A 27,928-nucleotide genomic window follows, 5' to 3' on the forward strand; every position below is an offset into this window, starting at 1 on the left:
GAGCTTCCCATGTTAACTAACTTTTTTATTTTTTATTAATAGACAATGCAAACTTTCCCTCGACAATATAAAATAGGCAAAAGTTATAACTATCCTGTTTATGCTAGGTAATGCCATAACTGGCAAGAAAGATAATTAAATTAAATGTTGCCATTGATTAACTACCAGCATAGCAAACTGGTTGATGAGATCACCAAGAGCAATTAAGATGCATACATGCATCTTGGGCTGCCACTTGTCTCACTTCTTTCATACTCTTGCACAGAAGCTAGAAATATAACACCCACCTATTCCTAATCATCTGTGCCAGCACATGGCCACCCTGCAATTATCACACACAAATATCAAAGGCTGTCCAGTTAAATCAACATCTTCATCTTAGAACGCATTAATCATGCTGACGTAAAACTTTTTGGAGGAAGTTTCACTATGTATTTCTATCCTGCGAGGGGTGTTTTAAAACCAATTTTAATATTTTTCACACATGTATAAGTAAAGTAGATTCACAGAATTTCATAAACATTTACAGAATAGTTCTTTCAGAATTTCCAGTAAACTTACATCTCTCTGGGCTGTGGATTTGAGGGCTTGGGCCCTGGGGTCAATGGCTTACGAGCTGTGTTTTACTAAACCTTTAAAATCATTATAAAACAGGACCCTTTTTAATCTCATATCAGAAAGGAAGTGTCACAACAGAACAGCTTCCTCACCCATCAAACTGAAAATGTGAGTTTCTAACTTTCTAACTCGCATGCTACCACAGTAACACACCCCAAACTGCATTGATTTCCTCTTACAGTACCCTTCCTTTCTAATTTTAGCAATTACCAACATATCTTGGTGGCTGGGACTCCATTAAGCACAAGATATATTTAACAAAGTACCCAGCTGTTCTGAGGTACAGTTGGCCACTACTATTTTATACAGTATTCACGTATAAAGTATGGATACAAAAATTATGGAACATCAGTGCTACGGATTTAAAAAAAGGTAATGCATCAGTTATCCTCAGCATATGGGTTGCTGGGCTATTTCCATTGGGGTCAGTATTGCCGGCGATATATAGCGAAAAATCGGAAACCTGAATGACACAATACATAAATATACATAAAAACAAGGGCAGCTAATGCAGAGTCAGAGGTCCCTAACACTGCAGTCGAACAATTGTACTGACCATATATAAGCAAATGCACTTTGAACTACATGCAGGTGAGATAACAGCAAATGCCATTTAAGTCTGTCATGCTTACAGCTGCTGTATTGTGCAGGATGACTGTGCTCGGTTGCTAGGATACAGGCTGCCAGTGAGTGAGAACAAAATAAAGCTGTGTTGATTATTCAGTTAACGCTTTTGTATTTATGTTTTCAGTACTTAACTTACGCATTCAGGGGTCAACTCTGTAGTTTCAACCACACCAGCCCATGTGTCACAGTGCAGTTACACAACTCCTAATGCGTTCTTGATATCAAGCGGCTCACACTAGCTACTTTTATGACATCCAAATTCCTGGGCTATGCCCAAGAAAAGTTCAATTGAACTCCTCAACAGTGGCTCTGGTGATTTATTGATGGATGTGGTATTATTAGTTATGTTATTTTATTGTGTTGTTGTTGCTGATGAGAACAGCACCGGCACGGTTCCATCTTTGACTCGGAACCCGCCACTGTTCCGTCTCTGACTCGGGAATTGCTGCCTCACTGCTCACACGCTTGATCTGCCGAGTCGCATTGCGCCTGTTCTGTCTCCGACTCAGGAATCGCTGAGTGCTCACTCTGCTTACATACTGGATCCGCTGCTGCAGAGTCGCGTCATCGCCTGTTCCGTTTCTGACTGAGGAATCGCTGGATTCTGGTACTCTGCCTTGCAAACTTGCCATTAACGGAAAGCTCTTTGTCTTATTTGGTTTTGAAATGCTTTATTCAAATAGTAAAAAGTACACAAAATAACAAATCTTCAATACAGGAATCAAAAAGATCCCTGGGTCTGACTGCAGGCACCGAGCTCAGTACGAACTTTTCATTCACATTTCCTGGGGTTAAAAGCCCTAGCTCTGCCCTTAGTCCCTGTAGCAGGCAACCTATAGAAAGTAAGACACCCTTATCAAAACTCTGATTGGTTAAAATCCTACAGAGCTTGGCTCCACTTAGTCTGGGCTCATGCTGCGACTAGATGGTTGTTATTGTACAGAATTAGAACAAACTCAATACTGTCTGATTATAACATTGTGCAGTACATAAAAACTAGGATTAAATTGTGTTCACAGATTACAGATCATATTGCATATATATTTGCCTTTTAATACAGTGTTTTACCGGGTATTGTCAGTAGTGTGCAATTCCTACAATATTGTAATAATAAAACATAGCTAATTTGCTTACAGTGGCACAGCTACTGTAATACTCAGTTTTCATCAATGCCCCTTCGTAGAGCAAAAACTACACAGAGAAGCACAACCTTCCCACTGAATGACTGCACATTTAAATGACTCATTTGTATCCTGGTTAAATCGATTTTTCAGTTTAATATACAGAACGCACTGCCCTGTTTGATATTTGTACACCTATTCTTGGACCAGTGAGGTGCAGTGTGTGTAAGGCGGGCAGGGGCAGGGTCACAGACCATGGACACTAAAAAAAAATGTGTCGCAAAAACCATACAACATTCAAAACCATGTGCATAATTGATGGTGTATTTATGTACAGCAATTGTGTAGTTAACATGCTTCTGATGTGGGTAGCAGAGGTTTGAGTCTATGATTGATGCCCTGTGAAAATCGTGGACATTTTCCTTAAAATTCACGGCAGTGTCACAGGTAAAGCATCACTTTAATGTCACGGAAAGTGGACAGAACTATTTTATAAATTATGTGTACAGATATTATTATTATTATTATCATTATTTTTTTTAAACATCAAAGAGATAAATGCACTGACATCATCAAAATCAACGTCAAAGTTATTCAAGCACTTTACAATAGTTTGTGAAACACTGTTGTAATTAACAGCCTATAGGTAAAGCGTATCTGCAAGGCCAGATTTCTGCCTGACTGTTTTACCAATTCCATAATCCCCTGTTTGTGATACTCTGCAACTTTAGGTAAGTATTCATGTCTCAGCTGGGCTGATGAAGGAATCACTCCACCATTCACTACACTCAATCTGAAGAAATGTACCTAATTTTTGGTTGTTCATTTTCTCAAGGAGGGATATTTGTGCAAACACACACCTTTGTTTCATGCTTCACTGTTTTCAGTGGACTTTTGGAACATGGTCAGTTTTTTGTTTCTTTTGTTTACTGCTCTGGATTTCAGAAGACTATTGCTGTGTAAACTCCTGCTGGTTACTGCTTCACTTGATCTGCGGGAGACACATTTTTAGTCTTTTTAGGAGGTACACAGCAGAGCTATCCAGTTTAATGTGTTACATGAAATAAAAACAAATTATGAAATTATTTTTATTTCTTAAGAATATTTTTAAAAAAAAAATAAAAAATCGCGGTATCGCGGTAATTCATGATTTCCGCACAGTCCGTGATATCGCAATTCACACAGGTCCTTATCTATGATGTACTGCACTCTTATTGTGCGTGTATGTGGCTTGTATGGCGCATGTGTCTGATGTGACAAAGGAAGCACACGTGTATTCAGTTTTGTAGAGTTATGGATTTTAGAGAAATGTGATCTGAATCTCATTTAGCTCTTTTACCAATTACAGTTTTTCTCAATGGTACTGTATGCTTGATTACTCACTTTACTGTATGTAAACAAATACAGAAAATAAATCCTTCTTTGGTGTGCAGTTTTGTACAGCGTATTTTAATATGTAGCATACATTAAAACTAGTATGGCTTTATATGTATTCTAACAGAAATAAAAATAACAAAAAAAGGCCCAATAGTAATTACAAAAAAAAAAAAGAAATATCTGAGTGTAAACAAAAATCTACAAGGTATAAAATACCCTCCCTTATATATATTTAGAACTATTACCTAAACAGAGGATATGGGTGGAGTCCCATTTGTCCTGGGGCTCGTACACACATATTCCCCCAGGGGCAACCAGCACAGTGCATCATGCAAACAGGAAGCACACTTACAACTGTACCGATAGTATGCAATCAAACCGTTATCTTGCAGCACCAGCAGAAAGGATATTTCCGCTCACAGAAACCTCAGCAACCAAGCAATTGGCTCCAATGACTGGCTCAAAGCTGCCCTGGAAGTTAGTGTTAGTAGAATTACACCTTCACGACCAACCATTCACTTGCCATACGTGCCTGAGATCCTTAAGCAAGTTCTGAGAAATTTCGCTTGAGACAATCCTTGCATCCTAAGAATTTTTTTTTTTTTTTTTTTTTTTTTTTAAAAGTCAGTGTTCCCATCTCCATTTGTGTGTAAAAATCAACCACATGTCCAGCTAGAGCTTAACATTCTCGATTCATATCTAAAAACTACCTTCATGTTGCCACTATTTACATTACTATCAAAATAACATCAGAGCGGACAAGGAACCATATTATTACGTTTTATTTTTCTATGATAACGTTAACAAATGCAACAAAAATGAAAAATGCAAAATGTAACCCAAGAGCTGAGAACTCAGGTCAATACAGAAGCAACAAAAACAGGATGCTCTTTCACTGGCCAATGGACAGATTAAAACAGACACTATTCTTAATGGTTTCAGGCAGCCACTTAAAATAAAAAAAAAGGAACTTAATTACAAAATTTATTCTGCACGATATTGACATGAAAAAAAAAATAAATAAAATAACCATGACCTAAAAAACGCACAATTACAAAAACTGAATCCAACAGCTAAAAAAATAAAATAAAAACACTACTTATTAAATGATTCGATCATGTATAAACACAACATAAAGATACAGCCACTTCCACCATACATTAACTGCAGCTGTATTTGGATTGTGTTTCTCCCAAGTTACAAAATCTGGAATACTTCAACTGCCATAACATACACCTTTTCTACAGTATGGAAGCGGGATTCTCTGCAAGGCTTTGTCTTTTCTTTTTTTTTTTTTTTTTTTTTTTTTTTTTTTAAACGCCCACATGGTGAAAATTGAGACTATGGTGTATAAAGGGAATTTCCAAAAGGAGCTTTTAAAAAGGGCAGAGAAAGAGGCCTACACAACTGATAAAAGGATTTCATAAACCATGAAAGTAAACATGGACCGGGCCAAGTATTGCACAGGTCCTTCCTGGTTTTCTTGTGGTAGAGACAAAAGAATGTGTGAACTCTGTACAAGGCAGCTGCTTCAGCATCATAATTACTAAGAGGACAAGAGGACAGCTACCGACTGCATATGAATGAATGGGCGTGCCCGCGAAATATCACATGGCATTGCCAATCCTCCAGAAAATTCCAGCCACATCCCCCCCCAAAAAAAAATGTACCATTTTTTGCTTGTGGTTCTTATGAAGTTATACCTAGCCTTGTTCCCAAGCAGGGAGGGCAGCACAACCTTGTGATCACAGCGATGTAAATATAGTGTGGGTTCAAACCTGGAGTATGAGTTTGAATACGGAGAGCTGTATTCATGACCTTGGTCTTTATACAATGGTTCATTGTCAATTCCAGCATTACGAACATACATATGCAATATGGGGCTACAAATGGGATACTAATCAATAACAGTTTTCCCGGGGGTTTACTGGGGAGATAGGATGCGATGTTGAAATAACATTCATATCCACTTCGATCCTACAAAATGAGCATTAGTTCATAAATAGTAGTAACCTTGTAATTGTATGGAGCTGGTCAGAAGTGCATACAGTATGCAATTATGTTCATTTCCAAAAAAACATTGCTTCCCCCCCCCCCTCACTGGAGTTGAGGAAGTTCACAAAACGTGTACCTATAACAATGACAGGTAACTGAGGTGTGTTCTTGTTTAAGAGTATAAAATGGATTAACATTGAGCAAAACATTGCTGACAACCCATGAAAACCAGCTTGGGGTGAGAAAAGCCACACAATTGAGAAGTAGTTTACCTGATCTAGACTTTCAATGAAATCTAGGAAACCTGGCCCTTCCTCCGTCAACCAAACACAAAATCCTGTAAAAGCAAGCTGATCACAGCCACGCAGCCCATCTGTCTTGGGCCGACTACTAATTCTCCGATACCAACAACAAACATTTGAGCAGCTGTTTAAGCGATGCACCCTTTGAGTTGTCACATGGGATTAATATATTGGACTGCCTCCCAAACTGTTTAACCTCTTCGGCGTTAAGTGAGAACTGTACAGTAGTGTTGGAACAATAACTTGATCATCATGATATTATAGATAATGTTTTTGCATCCATTATTTTATTGCGTTGAAAAATTATCACCCATTACCCATAGGATAGGTTTATGGAAAACAGTAGCTCTGCACTGAAGCAGTAAGCGGCACTGAACTGTCTGTGTGAGGCATATGTTTCCTTTCGCAGCAAACACTTTGCATCACAACAAGATTAACAGTCTTTTTTTTTTTTTAGAATAACTGTACATCTTGTGGAGGCTTTTTGGCGCATAAAACGGGCGGTGTCTAAAATATAACGTGTTCCTAATTCTCTGTGGGCGTCCGGCATAACTTTACTTATTTAATGAACGTATTTCTGAAAAATATACATCAATATTGCAAATAACAGTTTCTAGTACCATGTTCAAAATTAAACAATATCTTCCTCAAGAACAATAATAATAATAATAATAATAATAATAATAATAATAATAATAATAATAATAATAATAATACATTCAGATTGTGAATGGTTGTTTCTAAGTAGGTTACAGGAGTATTTTATTTATTTATTTATTTATTTTTAAAAAGGGAAGTTTAAAAAGGTCACAGCACACACATTTTGGAACAGACTTCTACAGCATTATGGTCTTTCAGATTTCCAAACAGAATTAAATCTTCTGATCAGATTTTTGTAAATCTAGGGCACTACAATAAAATAAGGGCACCCATTATCACCGACGGTACAGTAATTTACATTTATTTTGACATTCACTTTATTTTCACCATTTCCAGACCGCTTTAAATAAGTGTTTTTTAACCCTTTTATTAACCCATCAGTTTACTTGTTTATGTGTTTACAGTTTATGTGAAAAACTACACAGGAACCAATTACAATCTACTAGAAACAAATAGCCTTGTAAAAACAAAAAAATAATAATAAAAAAAAGTTCTTATTTACTTCTACTAAACCTCTTTACTCCAAATAGCCCTTTGGCTTGTGTGTTTGCTCCAGAACACCAAATCACACATACTTTGGTTTTCTTTGGTGGTAGATGACTGTCAAACCCCACCCTCCTCAGGGCAGGAAATCCTGGTTAATGTGTACAGCTGCACCCAATAACTGTATGGTTTGCAAACTGAAATCTCCAGGAAACCGCCATCTTACCACAGTGTGCGCCTTGTGGCTGACTTGCATTTAATAACTAGTAGATATTTAACTGTGACAAGTACCAATTTCTACTGTTGACATAGGGGTCACATTTCATCTCCATGCCCTGTCAAGGACATTGCTATACCCGACAAGGAACTGCACTGCATGGCCTCAAGATACTGCACTGTTCTTCCTGTACCGCACTTACAGCAGTAGCTATATTGGTTATTGTGCCTTTTGGAACATCCCCAGACTAATGTGAACATTGTATGGTATCTCACATCATGGTTTAAGAACCTGTTGGTTCAGTGAGCTTGCAAATGACAGAATGCTAAATCCAATTTTCCATGCAACCTATATAATTTTAAAAATTGAAATGTACACAAGCTATCCATGGCAATGAATTTGGTTAACATTCTTACCCAGTTTACAACAATACAATTTTCAGAAACTGATGCCAATCCTGTTTATGAGCATTATCTTCTGGTGAAATGGCTATAGCAATGCTAATGTTAACAAACTGTGGAATTTGGAGTGTCCAGCTTTTACTGTTCATGTATTTCTATAAATAAAAGGCAACATGACATTTTTGTAATTCCAAAAAAGCTCAGTCATTTACAAAGTCTACAAAAAAACAAAAAACAAAAACAAACAAAAAAAACTAGTATGTACCTTAATCTGCCCAAGGAAAAATCTTTCACAGTACGATTATATTACATTCAGTACATTGTCACCCATTCAGAACAATCCATTATTTCTAGGATGTAATAGGTGAAACATCCGTATCAAAACAATGGAAGGTAGTGAAGGTCACAGACAACATTCTGTGCCGAGACTTCCACACAGCCTTGCAGCTTCCTTACAAACATTTCAACATTAACTCACTACTTCAGAATGCGCCAAGAATGTTTTTCTAATAAATTATTCATTTCCCCAGTTCCTGCATCCCCACTGCTGGCTGCTGAGTTGAAGGACAAACAAGCTATAAAGGCCCGCCATTGTTACAACTGGAGCTTTGAGGTCCTCAAACCGTCTAATCCTCCAGTCTTGACTTCCGATAGATAAATACACCAATTACAGAAGTCTATATGAATAGCCTAATACAGTAGGATTACGATTCCCATCAGAGGTATGATGACAAGGCAAACAGCCATTGATCATCAGGTTTTAGCATAAAAGTTGCTTTTCTTATCTTGTAACTTTGCCCAACATGTTGACAAACCAAGACCTACAACATGAAAAGCCCAAATGAACAAGGCAGTGTATAAAAGACTACAAGTATTCTGTAGTAAACTAGTACTTTCACAAACAAATGTTTATTCACTTTAAAAAGTCTACTTTAAAAAATGTCAGTTAGCATAATCAGAACTGAACAAAAAACCCACAGAATGACGTTATCAGACAGTAATACTGTATCTGAAGTTAAATACAATCCAAAGGCCAAAGACGCACTCAATAAATGTGATTACAAATTAATAATTTACCAAACAAAATCATCAGTTTAAGACAGCAAGAAAGCCAAGGAGATTTAATTACTATTATATTTACAACATGTATTGATAAACATTGTATGACCTGCTTTTTTTATTATTAAATAATTTATCAGCTTTAAAAAAAGACACACTAACAAAGTAGTGCAATGTACATTGTTTAAAAGCAGGAGCAGCTTAACCTGTAGTAACTGTGCTGAACCTAACTGGGTTGCAGCCAACCATGGTAAAATGGGACTTGAGTCATAAAATTATACCCAGTGAGGTCAATGCACGTTCCAATAGCATATTTACATTCTGCATATGTAAGCCATTTCATACAGTAAAGGATTAGATGGACTTTCTAAAGAAAATACATCCAAGGTATTTAGAAATTACTGTTATTCCCCTTGCTGTGCTGAATCAGTGTCTATAACCAGCCATGGCTAGAATAACTTTGCCTAGCAATAAGAGTGCTTCCTGAAATGTGACAACTTTGCATGTTGTTTCAATACAGGTTTATAAAATTCCTGCTGCCTGATACTGATTGGGTCAAAAGCACACATTTTAGCATTTCAGATAAAGTAGCACTACTGTCACAAGGACACCACTGTGATTTTACCATTAACTTTTCGTGCTTTTAAAAAAAAAAAAAAAAAAAAAACGTGATTGATGAAGTTCCTCGAGACTGAGCTGGGTACAACAAAACCTGGGCGCTAACAAGAGTTAAGCACATACTGTACTGCCAAGACAGTGCAAGGTAGTGATCAACACAAAGGGACAATATCTAAAAAAATAAATAAATACTCTGATGCATTGAAATACTGTAAATGGCTCCCACATTTGGCTGCAATGCAGTATTTGTGACTACGCCTGCTGTAGTCTCCATTTATTTAGAACGGACTAAACATTTCAACTTCAGTTGGCGTGTAAATGGGGGAGGAAATAAAAACATGAAATAATCAAGTCCAGGCTCAATGAAATAGCTTTCAACAACTTGAAAGTTAGTGTTAAAAAATTCAGCTATGCTAAGGAGATCACCTTGTTTTCATTATAAAAAAGGCCGAAAGTGCAACTTCCAAACCCTATGACATTCCATTTTATCCACAGGCAATATTATGAAAAGCCACAATATAAAAAGGTAAGAGACACATAATATCTGACATCTGTGTTTAATAAAAACTGACACTGATGCTGTTTGAATTAATTTATAGAAGCCTGCAGATGTGCCCCACTAACACCCAAGAAAAGCTTACTCATTTCTATACCACCCTCCAAGCGCACAGCTAATATCAGAGGGGGTTATGACCTTTGAAGTTGCACCCTCTGACCCACAAACAAAGGGAGTGCAAACCATCATGGGACATGAAGACATAGGTGGTTTTGTCAGTGTGTCAGATGTGTAAAAAAATTAATAAATTGTAGCCCTGTTTAAATCTTAGCCAAATATAATTTAAAAACATAGGTAAATTAATAAACAGCACACATTGATCAAACATTTTTAGATTAGTATTTGTCTTAAGCAATCAAGCCAGGATGCACTCTTCCTTGCATGAAAATGTTTGTGTGTGAGGATTAACCAGGAGTTGAAGAAAAACTTCAACATGAACCCTCTCCAATTAAAATGATTAGCCAAGCCATATACTTCAGGCTAATTCACAGCCTGGACTTAATAGTGCCTTATTAGCTGGATATATTCCTAGCTGTGAGTTTTGTTTGAGGGCAGGCGGCACAAATACAAATGTCCCTGTACCTTTCATCAGCCTTTCTAACATGTCTCCTGCTAATTTTGACAGTTTACAGACAGTAGATGTGTAACCCCCAATTTGGCATCTCATGGCTGTATGGAATGTTTCTTGTAGTATTCTTTGTAATACCAAGCAAACAACATGTTTCCTGAGGAGTTGCCCCAGGCTGACCAGATGCTTTCCTTCCTGTGAGATGAGTTCACCGATTTTAAAATCAGTCAGGTTTTGAGTGGTTCAATTCTAAACCAATGACGGGTGAACAAAAACATTCACAGGTGACACACCTAAATTAGACCACACTTATCCTGTAGTACTGGGCAGCCCTGGGATTACAGCTTCACACACAATTTTGTGTACAATACAAACGGGACATTGCCACAGTCATTTTCAGTATTTTTATATTAAGGAAAATGGTTACAGTATTTCAGTATTAAATGTATTATGCAACACTAAGTATACAAACTTAATCATTAAGCGGAGACAATATTTTGTACAAAAACCAAGAACTACAAAGCATGTGAAAGTTTACAATAACTGCATAGGAGGCACTGACTCCTGTAGACACTGACAGGTAAATAGTGTGCATCGTTGTCTTTTCAATTTGGAAATCTTGCCGTGCCTGTTAATATATAATTTCTCTAATTCTAGGCAGCCATGGGCAAAATCATCACATTTAATTCCGGAACACTCTGGTCTTTCCCAGGCTTCTATTGTGCCAATGCATCCAGTGGGAATAATGTTGGACACAAAAGGGAGTTTTCAGTTTAATTACTCCGAGCTTATTGAATCTGAATATAAAGAGACAGAGAACTTTCGCTATGTTAGATATAATTTTTGTATTTCATTCTCATGGATGCATGAAGAGAGTTCCGTTTTGAATCCCTTTGGGTAACACGCACGAACATAAAGTTACAAACAAATTAGAATGTTTTGAATTTTCAGTTACACACTGTACAGTAATTTTGAAGCTGCTGAGGCTATATAAATCACATGTAAAATTTCTGCTCCCCTTGCAATGAAAGGCTCCTTCAGTTTTCAATGTTTCTTCTCTCCAGCAAAACAGTGGGTCATTCAGAATATCTAGGGAGGCTGGTTAACTGTAGTATGGCTACAGCAGCTCCCTCTTTCACAAAGCTCTACATGTACAGTTGTCTGTGTTTTGAGGACTTGCCTACCATCATGACCTCTGTGTCCAATTCAGAAGTCACATGGTTGAGTGAGTGTTACTCATCCCATGCATTCATGTTCTTCCAATGAAAGAGGTCAAGATGTGGTTCTGGGCAAAACTGATCATATTCCATGAGACCAAACAAAATCCAGTAAGACCTAAACATTTTGCTGCCACCCTCGAATTAAAGACACCCTCGTATTGACGTAGCAGTCATACATCAGCTTAATAATAGAGGCAGCCCTTGAATAAACGCCGCTATAAATGAAGTGTATTTTTTTCTTCCCCTAATAAAAAAAAAAACACAAAGTAAAAAAATAAATGCATAACACTGACTATGCACATGTAACGCCCCCGAAGACACAGGAGCCTCAATCTAGCACATAAATTAAAAACTAATGTACACACACATAGTAAGCACATTTTATTTTATGGTAGTACAGTTCTGAAAGAAAATGCAAGATAAACTATGTCTTAAACAGCAGTCCTTCTGAAGTTTTTATAGGTGGTTTTGTTGTTTTGTTTTTAGTTCAATTGTAATTCCCATACAAATAAAAACAATGTGCTTACTATCTATGAGAAGATTTAGTTTCGGTTTCTCTTGCAGAGAAATTACAAACAAGCAAGTCACAGTGAGAAAAAAAAATAACCGAGTAGGATATATTTTAGTTTTTACAGAAATCGAACTGGTATTCTGAGGTAATTTTTGGTGCAGAAAAACATCTAAGTCACACTCTTGGATTTAACTGCCACACAAGCATTGTCTTGCCCCTTAACAACCAATACACACTCCTGATTCACTGGTACAGTACTCCCCTGACCTTTCAACTCCCACCTAATAGGCTCTCGGGAACTGTCACAGATAAATGTACTGTAGTCAAAGTAGGTTAGCCACATGCTGCTAAATACAGGCAAGCTACAGTATTACAGAAAATAAGCAACGGTGATACTTCTAAAATCTCATAAATCATGTAATAAAATATTGCAGCGTTTGAAAATGGTAGTATTAATAATAAAGGACGCCCCCTCAAGCACCGCAGTCATTTTGATCAATTTAATATAAACGCGGCAGCACCAATGTGAAGTAATATGGTACTTTGTTACTGCTTTCCTTTTGGTATTTTTGCACCTGAACACTTTTTAACTATACCCTGGGAAATGGTTCTGTCTCATACTGAAGTGCTGCAATTCTGATTCCCTCCATCTCCTGTGTGGATAGAGTGAAAAGGGAACTGCAGGTATATTACAAAAAGCATCTTACTTCAGTGAAAAGCACAATCAGATACCCAATCCTCCCACCCCAAACTACTGTGACATCTGACAGTGTATTCATATCCTGTGCAATCATACATTTTACAATCACATATTGCAGTTTTTCTGTAAAAACATCGATTTAAAAAAGTTTTGAAAAAAAACTAGAAATTCCATTTAAATTGATTAGTGGCATTACAAAGTGCATGATTATCTCCAAAGTTCTGCAGGAAGAGACTGCATGCTGTAATTGGATAGCTGTTTCTGAAGTCCATTACAGAGCATTGTACAAGTCAGCACAATTGCCAGACCACCTCCTCTTACACAACTAAACACTTTGTCATTTCAAAATATCCATTTTACGTACTAATGTAAAAAGTAGCACATCTTCCTATTAATCTTCCTATAATCATATTTTCCTTAAAACTAGAAAAAGGTACAATAGAGAACGTTTGAGATGTTTTGGACGGAGTAGACAGGGGAGCAAAGTACGTCCTCACACCCAGCTACAGTAGTTTTGTAATTAGCTTTACTATAAAGGGTGAGGTTCTGCAGGGGCATTGCAACACCTGGCAGGAATTTCTATTTACTTACCTGATGGAAAGCAAATGTATCACGTCGATGTAAAGGTCTTCACTTTTTTTTACAAATTTTATTGCCCACTGGAGATAAACGCAAACTGCCATATTATTAACAGCTACTTGTGTGGCTGAGGTAGCTGCATTGCTAATTTCTAGGCCTCTTCATTACACTGTAAATGAATTATTTTAGGGGTGTGCGAATTTCACCTACTAAAATGTTATATTAGTAATCTAAATACATACTTAAGCAACAGAAACTGACTTTAGTGTCTGGTAGTACACCAGAGCTGCACAAACAAGGCAATTAAAAGGAAATACCCAATACAAATCAGGGTTTTACTGTAACTGGAAGCGGGTAAACAGTGCCTTTATTGTTATTTTAAACATTTTAAATCTTTAAGTTACAAATTTAATTACTCTTTGTGTTTTGCTTTCCTAACATTCTTCTTGCTGAGTTCTACTAAATAGTGGCTAAACCTATGGTATATTATCAGTTTATTATCAAACCACAGATTGTGCTTTTCACAACACAAACTTTGTAATAAACCAAATCGTAAAAGGGAATTCAAATGTTTTTTTCCCCCAAATTATATATATATATATATATATATATATATATATATATATATATATATATATATATATATATATATATATATATATATATTTCTCCTACTAATGAAAAACGCTTAAAAAACACTACTTCTAAGCCCTCATCTACAGATGTACGGGAAATATTAAATATGCAGCTCATTTAGTGTGTTTAATTCTTCTTTGCTCACAATCAATCATTGAATTTACTCTAATTCGATATATTTCAATAATTACTATTCAGGCCTGCCATAGATTTACTGACTTTTTATTAAAACCAGATTTAGCTAAATATGTACACAGATTTTGCTAAATAAGTACTTGACACGTTATTTTAATCATTGTAAAAACCCTGTAGTCATGACGATGGCTGGGTGATGGGGAAGGGGCTGTACATGTATATGCTTAAATTTATTGTGACTTGTGTTTTGTTTCTAAGAGAAAGAACAATAATGATACTTGGCACTCTAAAGCATTTCAATCACTTTGAAAAATTCCTCCCTCTGGGTTTACGGCTCTTCCAAGGAATTTCGAAGCTACAGCACCAAAGGTTTATAATTTATGTGCCAGAGAGATATTTCAAAAGGGGCAGCTATAAGGTTCATAATCCAATGTGCACATAAAATGACATCTAGATATCAAAAGGTTAAGTGGCACCTTAACACTTCTAATTTACTGAAGGGCTCTGAACAAAAACGACCACTCCCACCTTTCCCCTTCCATTGTTCTCCATGAATAAGCAATTAGGGTCCAGTTATCACGTTTGCAGGTTTAAAAAGGAGGGAATATTTGAAATTCAATCTTTAAACTATTTAAATGCATGACTGTAGATGGAATTCAAGCTACAAATATGTTTTATCCAGAATTTATTTCAGTAACTCAAATGTTCTGCCATAGCTGACTAATATTGTATAGACCAATATCACAGTTCTGTCCTTTCTCTATAATCTGATCTTTTCAAAACTGAACCAGTTATCACCTTCTCTAAACAAAAAAAAAATTATATACATCTCAAATAGGTTCAGATTCAGATGGACTGATTATCTGACTGCATACACAGTGCCAGGCACCAGTATTATTTCGCACAATTACAACATAGCAACAGTACTAACTATACATAAACAAAAGCCTTCTGGATCTTACCTTGCAACTGTTTAAATCTTCCTTCCAGTTGGTTGTAATTGAATGGTACCTGAGCCGTGAAGCCAGGTCCAGGACTAGGGCTAAGGCTGGGGCTAAGTCCAGAGGATAAGGGTCCAGACATGCTGGATGCCCTCTGTAATTCCATTTGCTTCCAAATAAGCAATCAATTAAAATGTCTTGAAAACACAAAAAAAGGGGGGGAGAAGCAATACAATGCACAGTTCTCAGGCCTCCCAAAACAAACAAAAAACCCCAACTCAAACTAAAACAGTAGTAGTAAAACAGAAGAAAGGAGAAAAGCAGGAACCAGCGCCAGTCCAGTACAAAGCTGAAGAAACAAAACAAAGTGCAGTGTAGGCTTTTGGTAGCCTGTGTGTAACGGGTCCAGCCTCCTCAGCAGCAGACCAGCATGACTGTTCTGTGTCCTTCTCCCATTCAAACAAGAACTGAAGCTAAAAAGCTTCTCTGTGTCCACCACGATGATGTTACCAAACCCTGCCCGGCAAGTAAGCGCACAACTGTCCCTTCAGAACGAAATCCCTTGAAACACAGCACACCTTTCACAAACCTTTTTTTCAGTTGGGGTTGTAATTTAATCAGTAGCAAGTCACTATGTATTTAGTGGTGATGTCACTGCTTCATTACCATAAGGGGAGGAGGAGTTGGGCTGTACCATGTTTGGAAGGAGGGGTTTGCCAGGATGTCCACCACTTCCTTGTATTGTTGTTGTAGAAACAAATAAGAAAATGCACTTTGTAGTGCCCTTTTATCTAAATCTGTCTTTTGTCCATAAATAAAGAGCTAAAGAAACTGAGAAGGTATTTTCTCTGTGCAGAGAAACATGTACTGGCTGAAATTAATGGTTTCTCCTCATACAAAACTGGTGGAGTTACAAGCTCTTGTTAAGAGCCTCATGTAACTGAAATGTCTCAGATTACTATCACAAGAATACAAGCGCTCTTCCCTATGCGTCCTCGACAGAAGCTGTAGTTTCATCTCAAAGGTTTCACATATTGTATGTACGTCTGCATTTTATTTATATACAATTTTACTTTTACGGTTAATTTAATGTTTATCTGATATATTTGTGTAATTTAATTTAGTGGTTTTATTTTGCCTTGAGATCATTACTGATAAGTTATACATATGTTTTATTATTATTTGTTCTTATTTTGTATTACTATTATTATTATTAAAACACATACAGGAGTATGCAAAGAACAGATCAGTTATAAACGTTGACAGTTTATATTTAACAAGGTTGATTCTAACAGTCAGTCAGTCAGTGAAGCATTTGAGGATTTGTTTAATCAAAAGAAATTACACAAAAAACAAAAAGTCCCATCTAATAACATACCTATTTAGTTTTCACAAACTATACAAATGATAAAAATCAGCTTGATAAAACTGAAAAAAAATCTTGTGCAATATAAAAAATAATTATAAAAAACAAAGTATTTGCTTAAATGTTTAGGCTGCTGAAGAACTTGGTTTGACAAGAGAAGCTGTTAAACAAACTAACAAATAAATAAATAAACCTGTAGCATGGATTTTCTTTTTATGACGGAGTTCCTTTTTTAGTGTACCATACCTTGCGGGTGAATCACATCCTGTGGGATTGAGAAATTCCCTGGATAAAGTTTCCCATGCTTGTACTCCACCCCTCCTCACCTTCTCCATTATGATGCACGTTGACAAAACTGCATACATGTACTGAAAACAATAAAGTCAATCGTTCCTCACTTGGTCACAAATTAAAATAATGTAGCTGTCAGCACTAAAGTTCTGTTTCAAACTCGACAGATAAAGCATTAGTTAATGTTATGCATCTGAATTAGGTAACATACATGGTATCTCAAGCAGCACTGTGTGGATTTTAAATCACTGTTAAAATTGAGAAATTCATAGGCTCTGATGCTGAATTGCTGAACCCCTTGTGTAAATTCAGATAATCCAATGTGTGTGGGACCTATCCATTCTGGTTCTTATCTATAGTTGGAGTTTTGGCATTTAGTCTTTCAAAAACAGCATTTATTTTCTAGTGTTTCTAACCTGCAACAACCCCTTGTGTAAAGGAAAGGCGTTTGCTTGGAAGCCCTGAGGGTATTTTTCTACTCAGTAGGGAAGCTGTGGAAGTCATCAACCCAAGGCAAATTAAAAGTAGCCAGATAGCAAAATCTAAATGCATCTTATATGCACTAGAAAGATACTGTTTTGTAGGACACTTATTACTCGGTCAAGAGAAACCAGGATATTCTGAAATATTTATTTGTTTCCTCTTCATACAGTATACACTTCTGGGATGCAGTCTGGTAGGTGTGGTCATTTGGTACATATTTTAACCCACTCGGACACAAACTATATGTGTCGCTGAAAGGATAATCGTCTCATCTTCAAATACACGATCTAAAAACAGGTATACATTAACTGATGCCATGTCACTTTCCATTGCCATCTCTTACATCTCTGTATACTGTTCTAGCTGTTCTGGCAACAACTAATATGATTGGTTGTTGTGGCACATGTGACAGATGCCCACTATTGTATAATGTACCCTAAATAAAACAATACAAATTATAGAAAAGAAAGCCTATGTATTGTACATTTGATTTAATATATTAAAACCCATTAGAAAATATTGTATTATTTTTGGCGTGCAGAGGAGAGACTCAGAAAAAATTTCAATGTCAAAACACGCCTTAATTATTAAAGCTTTTTACTGGCCTTGTAGAATGCATCAATGGTGTTCCAATACACTGCCCAGGCAAGTGTGATTTACCTCATATTCTGTTATTTTTGGATCACATTTTTACAACATGGCAAGCAAATCATTAGACACATTCTAGTTAGCTTATGCAGTGGTCTTTCAGGAAGCCAGATCAGAAATATCAACAAGGTTATAATTGTTCTATACAAGGACCTCCCATTTTCAAATACTGCAGTCACTGAGAAAGCCAAGATGGAATGAGGGAATCAAACGTATACTGTAAATAAAAATATCTAAAAAAAGGAGGGGCCAAGTTAACCCCCTTTTTAGACTTTGTATTAAACTACAGTATTTCCTCTTGCCTGTCATGTCAAATAATATATTCTGTGATTTTAGTATTAAGACCTATCAAACCAGACACAAAAAAAAGCACCACACACATGTAGTTTTTATATGAAGCAGTCACACTGCCTGCAATGCGACGGGCCGACATTGAAGCGATGCAAAATAAATTTAAAAAGTGACCAATGAGGAACAGCTTCCCCTGTGCACCTTTTTCAGTAAACAATAGCGGAAGAAAAGAGTGTGCTTCTAAGGAAAACTGGAGGCCAACTCCCAAACTAACACTTCAATCTCTGGGTTTGGTATAGCTACATGCAAGAACATACAAATGAATGAAACAAAAAAAAGAACACCAAATGAATGAAAATCCTGCTGGGTTACAATCAACCATTAAATCCAGCACATACTTGTACGTTTATGTATTAGCTCTTATTGTAAAATACTACATAAATACTTCAGTTAATGAAATGCAGATGTTAGCCTACACAGTATATATTAAAAGACACAAGACTGAAGCAAACCCCATTATATGGTTATCCCCATTATCCACAACTACTAGAAATGTGAAAGGAATTCAAAATGTGTCAATTATATTCCTCCACTAAACACTTTCACGTTGAACTTTTTTTACATCCTTGCATTGTTATTTTTAAGCATTTGGGAACCTGATACAGTAGTTTCTATGGGATTAAATGTACACTGAAACACGGGCAGGTTTTCTAAATTAGTCCCTGGTTTTACATTTCCCTTGCTATCAGGTAAACGCAAGCTGCTTTCTTACATGCATTTCATCAGGCTTGTTTCTTATGCATTATTTAAAATCACTGAGCATCAATATGATAGTCACTTCACCGACTACTGACATTGCTGCTTCACATTCATTCATGAACAGAAGAATCAGCTTGAGGTATGCATGCAAAACAAAAATCATCATTTAACAAATGACCTATTAGTAGTAATTGACCCCCTGTGCTATTTTCCTATGGGCTTGTAAAGCACTGTTTAACCAAATAAATACATAAATAAAATTAAAATATTTTTTTCAATCAATTAAAGTTTAGTTTACTCGGTAACCCTATTTTCTATAGCGTTCAAGTAACTGTCACGACTTGTTTTAAAAACACATTTCAGCTGGTACAACAGGTGATAAACAATGATCACACTGTTCATAAATGTGTATTCTTGGTAAATATGCTATACTATTCATGATTTGAACAGTCAAATTAAAATCTTATCAGTATCTTGAAGACATGGCAAATTATGTTTTTCAAATACTACAGTGGATAAACCAATAATATCTAGATGCTTACTAAAAAGGTTAAAATGTAATTTTAACAATGAGTATTGCATTAACATCTGGTACCCACCTGCTGAGAGAAATAAATAAAAAAAAGTGTCTGTTTAACTGCATTATATCACTCCTGAAGAATGTCAAATAGTCATGTGTATTGATGCCAACATCTGAACAGTATGGTCACCTATTTATTGTATTGCCATATTACAGTGTTGGCTGCTGCTTTAAAAACAAGCTTTCAGAGGGGAAATAAAATGTGGTCTTGTGGAAACAGTGCATGTGTGAATGGCTTCCCCGTCCTCTAAAATAAGAAATAACATATACTACGATAAAATTTATATTAAATTTTATCTCAAATACGACCCGATAAAGTTTACAGCATCCGTCCTCGATGGCAACTCTGACAGCGTTCCGGGCGATTGTTTAAAGCACATTGTGTAAATATGAAAGCTGTAACTGGAATGACCTCCTCTACTGAGAATCTGTGAAAACCGTTCTATGAGCACAACTACAATAAATCTAACCTGTTTACAGGGTTCTGTGGACAACCACTGGATAAAGTCCTCACTTTTTCAGATTGATTTAAGTCTCATGTGGTTTATTATATAATTGAAGCCAGGAATCCTATGATGTCTTCAGCCACATGCATCAGATCACATGAAGAAAAACGTTCAAGACGGTGAAAGAATTCTTTAATAAATACAAAAAAATGTAACTTGTTCCAGTTCTTGCTTTAAAAAAGACAAAAGACAAAAGTCTCATTTAAAAGTCATCACTCACCCCTTGTATTCTGGGCACCACAAATCAGTTTTATCTTTATTTTTGGGGGGGGGGGGGGGGGGGGGGGTTAAAAAAAAAAAAAATATCCAAATGGTTTTCTGTTGGCGAGAAAAGCCAAACGATTTTCCAAGCTTCCAAGATCTCAGCACAGAGCATTTGGTCTAACAGTTTGGGCTAAACCACTCAATGCACAAGAATTTAATCAATGAATACAGTACTCCCGGGAGCCTTACGAAACTATGCCATTTGTGTTCGGCCTTATAACGAGAATACAAGTACTAGAGTAATGGCATTATGGGGCAAGTAGCAGCCTGAGCCTTGTTTCCTTATAACGAGGAACCGCTGTATTTACATATTAAATAGTCAGTTACGAATGTTTACATATGGCCCACATTCCACCTAAAATGTGACCCAATAATCCCATTTTCAGAAACAAGCAATTGAATAGAAGATCTTATCATAACCCATGTATATATGACTATTACAAGTTGGACCACCTCTGAATTTAATCACAAGCAGCTCTGAAAATAAAACTGCTAAATAATGGAATGGATACTGGATTTGGCTTGGTTAAGCTTTGGGCTAAAGCTTCCCATATTTCCCAAGACAGTGGTTGAGTTGTTATTACTATACAAAAAAAAAAAAAAAAAAAAAAAAAAAAAAAAAAAAAAAAAACCCATACGGTTTTAAACCATGGTTCAAAGAACACAGCACGGCTAACTAGTCAAGGAAAAATATCCAGAATATCTCCAAAGCCATGCAAAAAAAGATTTAAAAAAAAAAAAAACACACCATTTAATTGTTGATCAATGTGAAGTAATCTTCATAAAAAAAGTACTACAGATTGATGTTCAATTCAAAATTGCAAGTTTCTTCATTATTCTGATGAAGCAAACTGCGAAATCCTACCAGAGAACGCCCTGGTATAACTAACATTTCTCCAGGTCCTATGGGGGTCTGTTATTGTGCGTGAGTAAATATAAAGAGATATAGATAGATGACATTATACATGAATATGAATGAGAGAGCGAGAGAATGTGAGATTAAACCTTGAACATAAAGCAAGTATGCCAGTTAAACTCATTATTCACAGATCCAAACCATGCAAACGCCTTAAAAGTAAACACTAATCTAAACAGGGTACAGTCATAACATGTCACTGTAGCATGCAACAAACCTAAATGAATTGAAAGCACTTAATGTGCAGGCTCTTTTGTTGACTGTGTTATTGCATCCAATACCTGCACTGTTAACGCTGCTATTTAATTGCTATTGCTCGTCACTATAGTTTGCAGATTCTACCTCCTAGGTTTCAAAGCTCAAAGGGCCATATCTGAACTTTGAAGGAGGGTATTTTCCATGCTCTAAGAATTCTTACCAATTTGGACAGGATATGGTATAGAAAGCAAGTATGTGGGTCATTCCCAGTGAATGGGTCTCTAAGGCAGCTGGTAAAATTGTATGCGAATTAAAAAAATACAGTAGACGGCTTCCAAGTAGCGCATCCGGGAAAGGCATTCTGCGTTGCCTGCAGGATGCGCCCTATAGCCTGGAGGACGGCAGTTTGAAGCCAGGCTATTCCACTGCCGGCCATGGACGGGATTTCGCAGGGGGCGGCGCACAATTGGCAGTGCACCACCCCGGGGGCTGAGGGTCTTAGGTCAGCCTGGGTGTCCTCGGTTCACCGTGCACCAGCGACCCCTGTAGACTGGCCGAGCGTCTGAGGGTCTGCCTGTAAGCTGCCCAGAGCTGCTGTATGGCGGGCCTGCAGAGTGAAAAAAAGCGGATGGCTGATGGCACGGATTTCGGAGGACGCGTGTGTCAGCGGTGAACCAGGTTGAAACAAACAACTGGGGAGAAAATAAGAAATTTACGATTCCAAATAAAAAAATACAGTAACCGTATCCTACGTTCCTTAAGACATAGCAGGTATTAAAGCTCTTTATTCTGTAAATTATTAATATTTTAGTCATGGATTTATTTAAGAGGAAATCTTCTTAAATGAAATAAGACTTGAAATAAACTAAACGGTTTTGCTAAATACAGGCTTCAGTCCATTGCAAATACATCTCTTCATAATTAAACGCTTTCTCTGCAGGACACTAAACATTACTCCCTGTAGTAACAAAAAAGCATGATTCAGAAATGACTAAAGACGAATGCTTTACTAAAGATAAAATCTAGAGTGTTGTTTGTTCCCCAAGCTCTCTGCATTCTACCACCACTGGTTTAACCAGCACACCACCATGTTCGGCACTGTTGAGGCATTTAATGCAGTCAGGAATGCAAAAGAACACATCATGGGAGTTGCAAAATGACTTCTGGAATGTAGACTTTTTGGACTTTAAACAACTTGTGGTTTTATGGTTGATGGCACTACACACTCCCCATTGGTTTTAGCATATCTACACAATTACTACGATTTTCACTCCAACAGTAAATACACACTGCCTACTGTTAATAAGCAGAAATCTATTGGTTTGTTGATTTCCTTTTGCTAAATTCACACATTTCATTACTGTTCAAACCCACTATTTCTGCATTTAATTAATAAACTATATATATATATATATATATATATATATATATATATATATATATATATATATATATATATATATATATATATATATAATATATATATCTCTCTTTGGTTTGTCTTTCATGTCACAATGGTGAAGATTTCTCTAAAACAGTATATTCCTCACTCCTTCCGAGTCACTTTGATCCTTATGCATTAAAAAAAGGGATGGTCTTTGCAGCAATTACTGTAACATTTACCATATTTTCAGTTGAGAAAAATTGGGCCATACTTTAAAAACTTCAAGAACTGCTTTCTTTTTCAAGATTTCTCACCTTTGCTTTCCATGACCCAACCCATACCAACTATACAAAGCTTCCTCATAAAGGCGCCAACACTTAACAAGTTAATTATGCAGTTCTGCATTTTCAATTTAAAGTGCACATTTTTAATAAATAAATATTGTAACCGCTGCACAAAAGTCAATTTTTAAAAAATATTTTATAAAAAGTACTACTCACGAACCTCTTGACCAAGAAGCATACACTTGCTAGTGACCAATTTGCAAATGGAAACTAGCTTGTTCTCCAGGCAACTGGTAATAGATATTGAAATGAGAGTTCAGGAATACATTGCTTCCATTTGTAAAATGGATGCTTTCGAATTTGGGGGAAATCATTTAAATACATGCAAAGGTTACCCATAGGGAAAATGTTAGAACAGGAATAAATCTCCTTAAGAAATGTTTTTTTTTTTTAAATAATCAAATGTTATGCCATTTCTCCAAAATGTTAGGTTATTATCATAACCCTGGTTCCCTGAAATATAAATGTAACCATGAACGTATGGGTATTTGTCTCCTAAAGACCCGGAAACCTGTGACGCAGTCATGGCCTGTCCTTGAGGGCATAAAAATACTGCACTCACAGATCTGAGTTTGTCTTTCAAGCCTGCTACAATCATGGACGCAGCGACCTTGAAGGTTAATGGTTACATTTCTATTTCAGGGAACCAGAGGTTACATTCTCTTTCAAGTACCAAATGTTACCATTAACATATTGGTGAGTGTACCAAATGTGTCACAAGAATATTATTGCAGGATGACTAGAACGTTACAAGGCTAAGGGTTAATTCATACTTCTGTCGCAAATGAATGCGATATGACAGGTGCAGACAGCTATAAAAGCTGTGCAGCTTCTCTGACCATGCAGCAAATGTTGACATTTTTCAACATTATCCGACCCAATGCGATTTCAGGTCGCAGACGCATGAAAAAAGACTGTACAACTTTCCAAGGAACGCACGTCGCAAGAGTGTAGATGACGCAATTCCGACCTGGGAACAAGTTATCAGCTTGTCTGCTCTCCATTTGGACAGCCACTGCTTAGACAGGGCTTGACCATGGGACCTAGCCCCATAGCAGACAAAATTGTCCAGACTGCCTCCAACTTTTTGTCCTGTTAAAAAACATCAGGGCTCGCACTGGGCAGAGAGTGTGGAGCTGCCGCTCTCTGACTGGAAAGGAGGTGGATTGAAAGCCTCCAATTCCAAAGACTGGTTGACGTGGACTGTCGAGATCGTCTTCGGCAAAAAGGCCTTAGTCCTGGCCTTTGTAAAAATTAAGCAGACTTTCGCTATTGAGAATGCCTGCATCTCACTCACCCGCTTTGCGAAGGTGATAGCGAGCAAGGCGGCTGCTTTAAATTATACAAATTTCAGGGGCTCAAATAGAGGCTTCATAAATGCACTAATCACCACGTTTAGTCTCCAGTGAGAAACAATGTCTTCACAGGCACCCGAAGCCGCCGAGCCCCTTTCAAAAATTGCCTCGCCAGGACATCAGCTCCTGGGGAGACAATTTTGACATGGCAAGCTGAAATAGGTCCCCTGTGCTTGGCTGAGCAGGTCGCGGCACTTGGGCAGTCTCCATGGCTGGCCACTCAGGAACTTGCTCGCTATCACCTTCGCAAAGCAGGCATTCTCAAAAGTGAAACTGCTTAATTTTTTACAGAGGCCAGGACAAAGGTTATGCTCTGCACCAACCCTGGCACATTTTCTCCAGACACAGCAGGAGCAGGGCAAGCAGTGGGAAGGCATATAACAGTTGCCAAGATACCTACTGCCAGCAGGTTCCAGAGGGGACAGTGGATTGATTCCTGGGAGGCAAAGAGATCTATCTCTGCTCTCCTGAACAACTTCCAAATGAGGCTCACTACCACGAGGTGAAGCCTCCACTCCGAGCCACTGGGGACTCTCCTTGAGAGGAGGTTTGCCACCCAGTTGGTCACCCCAGGCAGATGTACTGGCTGTAGTGACAGAAGGTTCTCGTATGCCCAGAGCAAAAGCTTGCAGGACACACAGTGGAGACTGGGCAAACTGAGGCCACCCTGGTGGTTGATGCAAGCCACCATTGTTGTGTTGTCTATATGGACAAGGACAAGTCTCCCTCAAACCTTCTGCAAAAAATTCTGCACAGCCAGGAAAACTGCCTGCAGCACTAAAACACTGATGTGAAGACCCTGCCAATGGGGGGTTCCCACACACCTTGCGCACACAGTGCCCCAGCCCAGCCTGGATGCGACCGTGGTTATGACCTCCCTTATGGTGACACTGCCTAGCACTACCCCTAGGCGTAGATGGGCAGGCTGTTTCCACCAAGAGAGCACCTTTAGACAGTAACGAGACACTCAATAGGCAGTCGCGGTTCAATGCAGGCTGAAAAACCCAGGCTTGTAGAGATCACATGCACAGGTGACCCAATGGAAGGTATGGGAAGCTGCTGCCATCAAGCCCAGAAGATTCTGGAAGGTCACTACCATGAGCATTCTGTTGAGCTGAAAGCGCTCAAAAGAGGCAGCTCCGCATCTGATGGACTGGACAGCATAGCCTTGGAGTCCAAGCACACATCTTGATAGGAGGCTGCCTGAGAAGGTGAGTGCTGGCTCGTCGCCTGATTCACAGTAAGGCCAACCGTTGAAGGTGGCCTGTGACAAGTTCCAAGTTTGGCCTCTGCCCGTGCTGGAGACTGAGCACAAATGAGCCAGTCGTCCAGATAAACACTCTGATGCCTTTGAGTCTCAGTGGGGCCAGGATAGCTTCCATGAGCTAGAGAGAGATCAAATGCCAAGACACGGATCTCAAAGGCAAACTGCACTGGAAGTACCTGGAGTAGAACCCTTTCTTCAACTGGAGGGGGTCTATCATGTGAATAATCAGCTTTTGTAGCAGAGCTGCTACCTCCTGAGAAACCACAGCACCGACCTGTGCGTCCGTGACTGATATTGTAGTCACGCCCCGAAAGGCAGGGGGACCATGCTTGAACTGCAGTGAGCAGCCGATTTGAACGGTAGTAAGCACCCAGATGTCTGTGGTGCATTGACACAAATATCCAGATGGCTCCTTGAAAAGGGGCCCTGAGCATGGGACAGCAAACTTCTAGGGCTGTTGCTCAACTTGTGGCTTGGCCTCAAAAATCTGTCTGCACAGGGTGGCGGAACTTAAAGCCAGTTCTAAACCACCATTTTATGCAATTGAGGTGGTTGTATGCAGCACTTCGTACACCACAGGACCAAATGTATGCCCCGGTGTAAATCGGGGAGTCTAACAGCGATGCCTTGTCCTCCCTGTCAGGCACGTGTGCCTGGGAAAGCCAAAGCTGTCTACATGCAGCCAGGTTCCTACCCACAGCCTGCCCGTTGAGTTTGGACACATGGAGCAGGTTCTTGTTAACCAGGTACAGCACACCCAACTCTTATGGAGAGAACCTTTGGTTTCCAGAAGGGACCTTAGCAAAATGGCTCTGGTAGGCTACCGGGATGCTATTGTAATTGCCCAGTCTTGCAGCAAACACGCAGGCTGAATAGGTGCACTTGAGGATGACCTTAGAGACCTGGCACTGCTTGTCGGGGCAGGTAGCATCCTTGGACAGGAGCTCTAAATTAGGTGACTGACAAAGGCAGCAATAGAATCCGCCACTGGCAAAAATTACTCACAGATACTCCGCATCATGAACCCTATATAGGGTGTCCATCGAAAGTTTTTCTACAGTAATTCTGTAGGCACAGAGCCAAGGGGTGATGACACAGTCACAACTCTAACCGAGGGTGATGGGGAAGAGAGCCGAGCAGGAGTAATGGAAGCACAGTGCTCCGCAGAGCTGTGGGATAACTGTTTCTCAAGCTTGCACTTGGAGAAAGGTGCACAAAACTTGCAGAAGATGCAATTAGCCAGTGCCTCCTTGGTGTGCTCTGGCCCCAGGCAGGAAGAGCATCTGCTGCGCTTGTCCTCAATGGGCAGACTGGCCTTGCATGTCTCGCAGGAAAAAAAAACAAACATAATGCAAGCAGCAAGCAATGCAGTGTACAGTATACAGCTGTTGCCTCAATCTACTCAGATATACCGACAGGGCAGGTACAGTACGGTACCGGGTGGGTGGCCTTGATACCAGTACATACAGGTTCATTGGTTCACACTCATCACTGGTGGCAGTATACAGGATACCCATCAGTACAAGCCACTGGCAAAACCATTCAGTCAGTACTACACATGAGACCGAGGCAAGCCTGCTTGTTAGTAATGGTACTAACAGCATACGTAATGGTGATGCTAGTGGTCACCAAAATGGCAGCAAGATACTGTGAAAGAGATTGCAAGCAATCACAACCAAAGCTAGTATCTTGGTCCTGCGCAGTGCTGCTGAGCCCAGCTGCTTTTGATGCATGTATGCTACATCATGTTGCAGACAGCCTGCATGTAGTCTCTTTGAAAAAAAACTCAAACAAAATACAGTCATTTAACAATTACGTAAAATATAAAACCGTCTTGTAATTTTAGCCAAAAAAGAGAAGTAAATAACTCCAGCCAGAGCTAGAGCACAAAGTCAACTGACTTATGTTGCTGGATCCCTGGGAAGGAGCGACTAGCCGCTGGCTTCACACAA

The 27,928-nt window shown here is 38.4% G+C and overlaps 1 protein-coding gene across 2 annotated transcripts in view; it reads right to left on the reverse strand.

Annotated features, from left to right (window-relative positions):
* Positions 1–27,928, reverse strand: part of LOC121316153 (spectrin beta chain, non-erythrocytic 1-like) — a 90,489-nt gene that overhangs the window by 36,517 nt on the left and 26,044 nt on the right. Inside the window, exon 1 of one of the 2 annotated variants that reach the window (XM_041250996.1) lies at positions 15,346–15,927. The exons of the other annotated variant lie outside the window; for it this stretch is intronic. Coding sequence (XP_041106930.1) covers positions 15,346–15,490 — 145 coding nt within the window. The 5' untranslated portion in view covers positions 15,491–15,927. Of the gene's footprint in view, positions 1–15,345; positions 15,928–27,928 lie in introns of those variants that run through there. 2 annotated transcript variants of the gene reach the window in all.

The sequence above is a fragment of the Polyodon spathula genome, chromosome 5, assembly GCF_017654505.1.
Source record: "Polyodon spathula isolate WHYD16114869_AA chromosome 5, ASM1765450v1, whole genome shotgun sequence".
Taxonomy (NCBI): Eukaryota; Metazoa; Chordata; class Actinopteri; order Acipenseriformes; family Polyodontidae; genus Polyodon; species Polyodon spathula.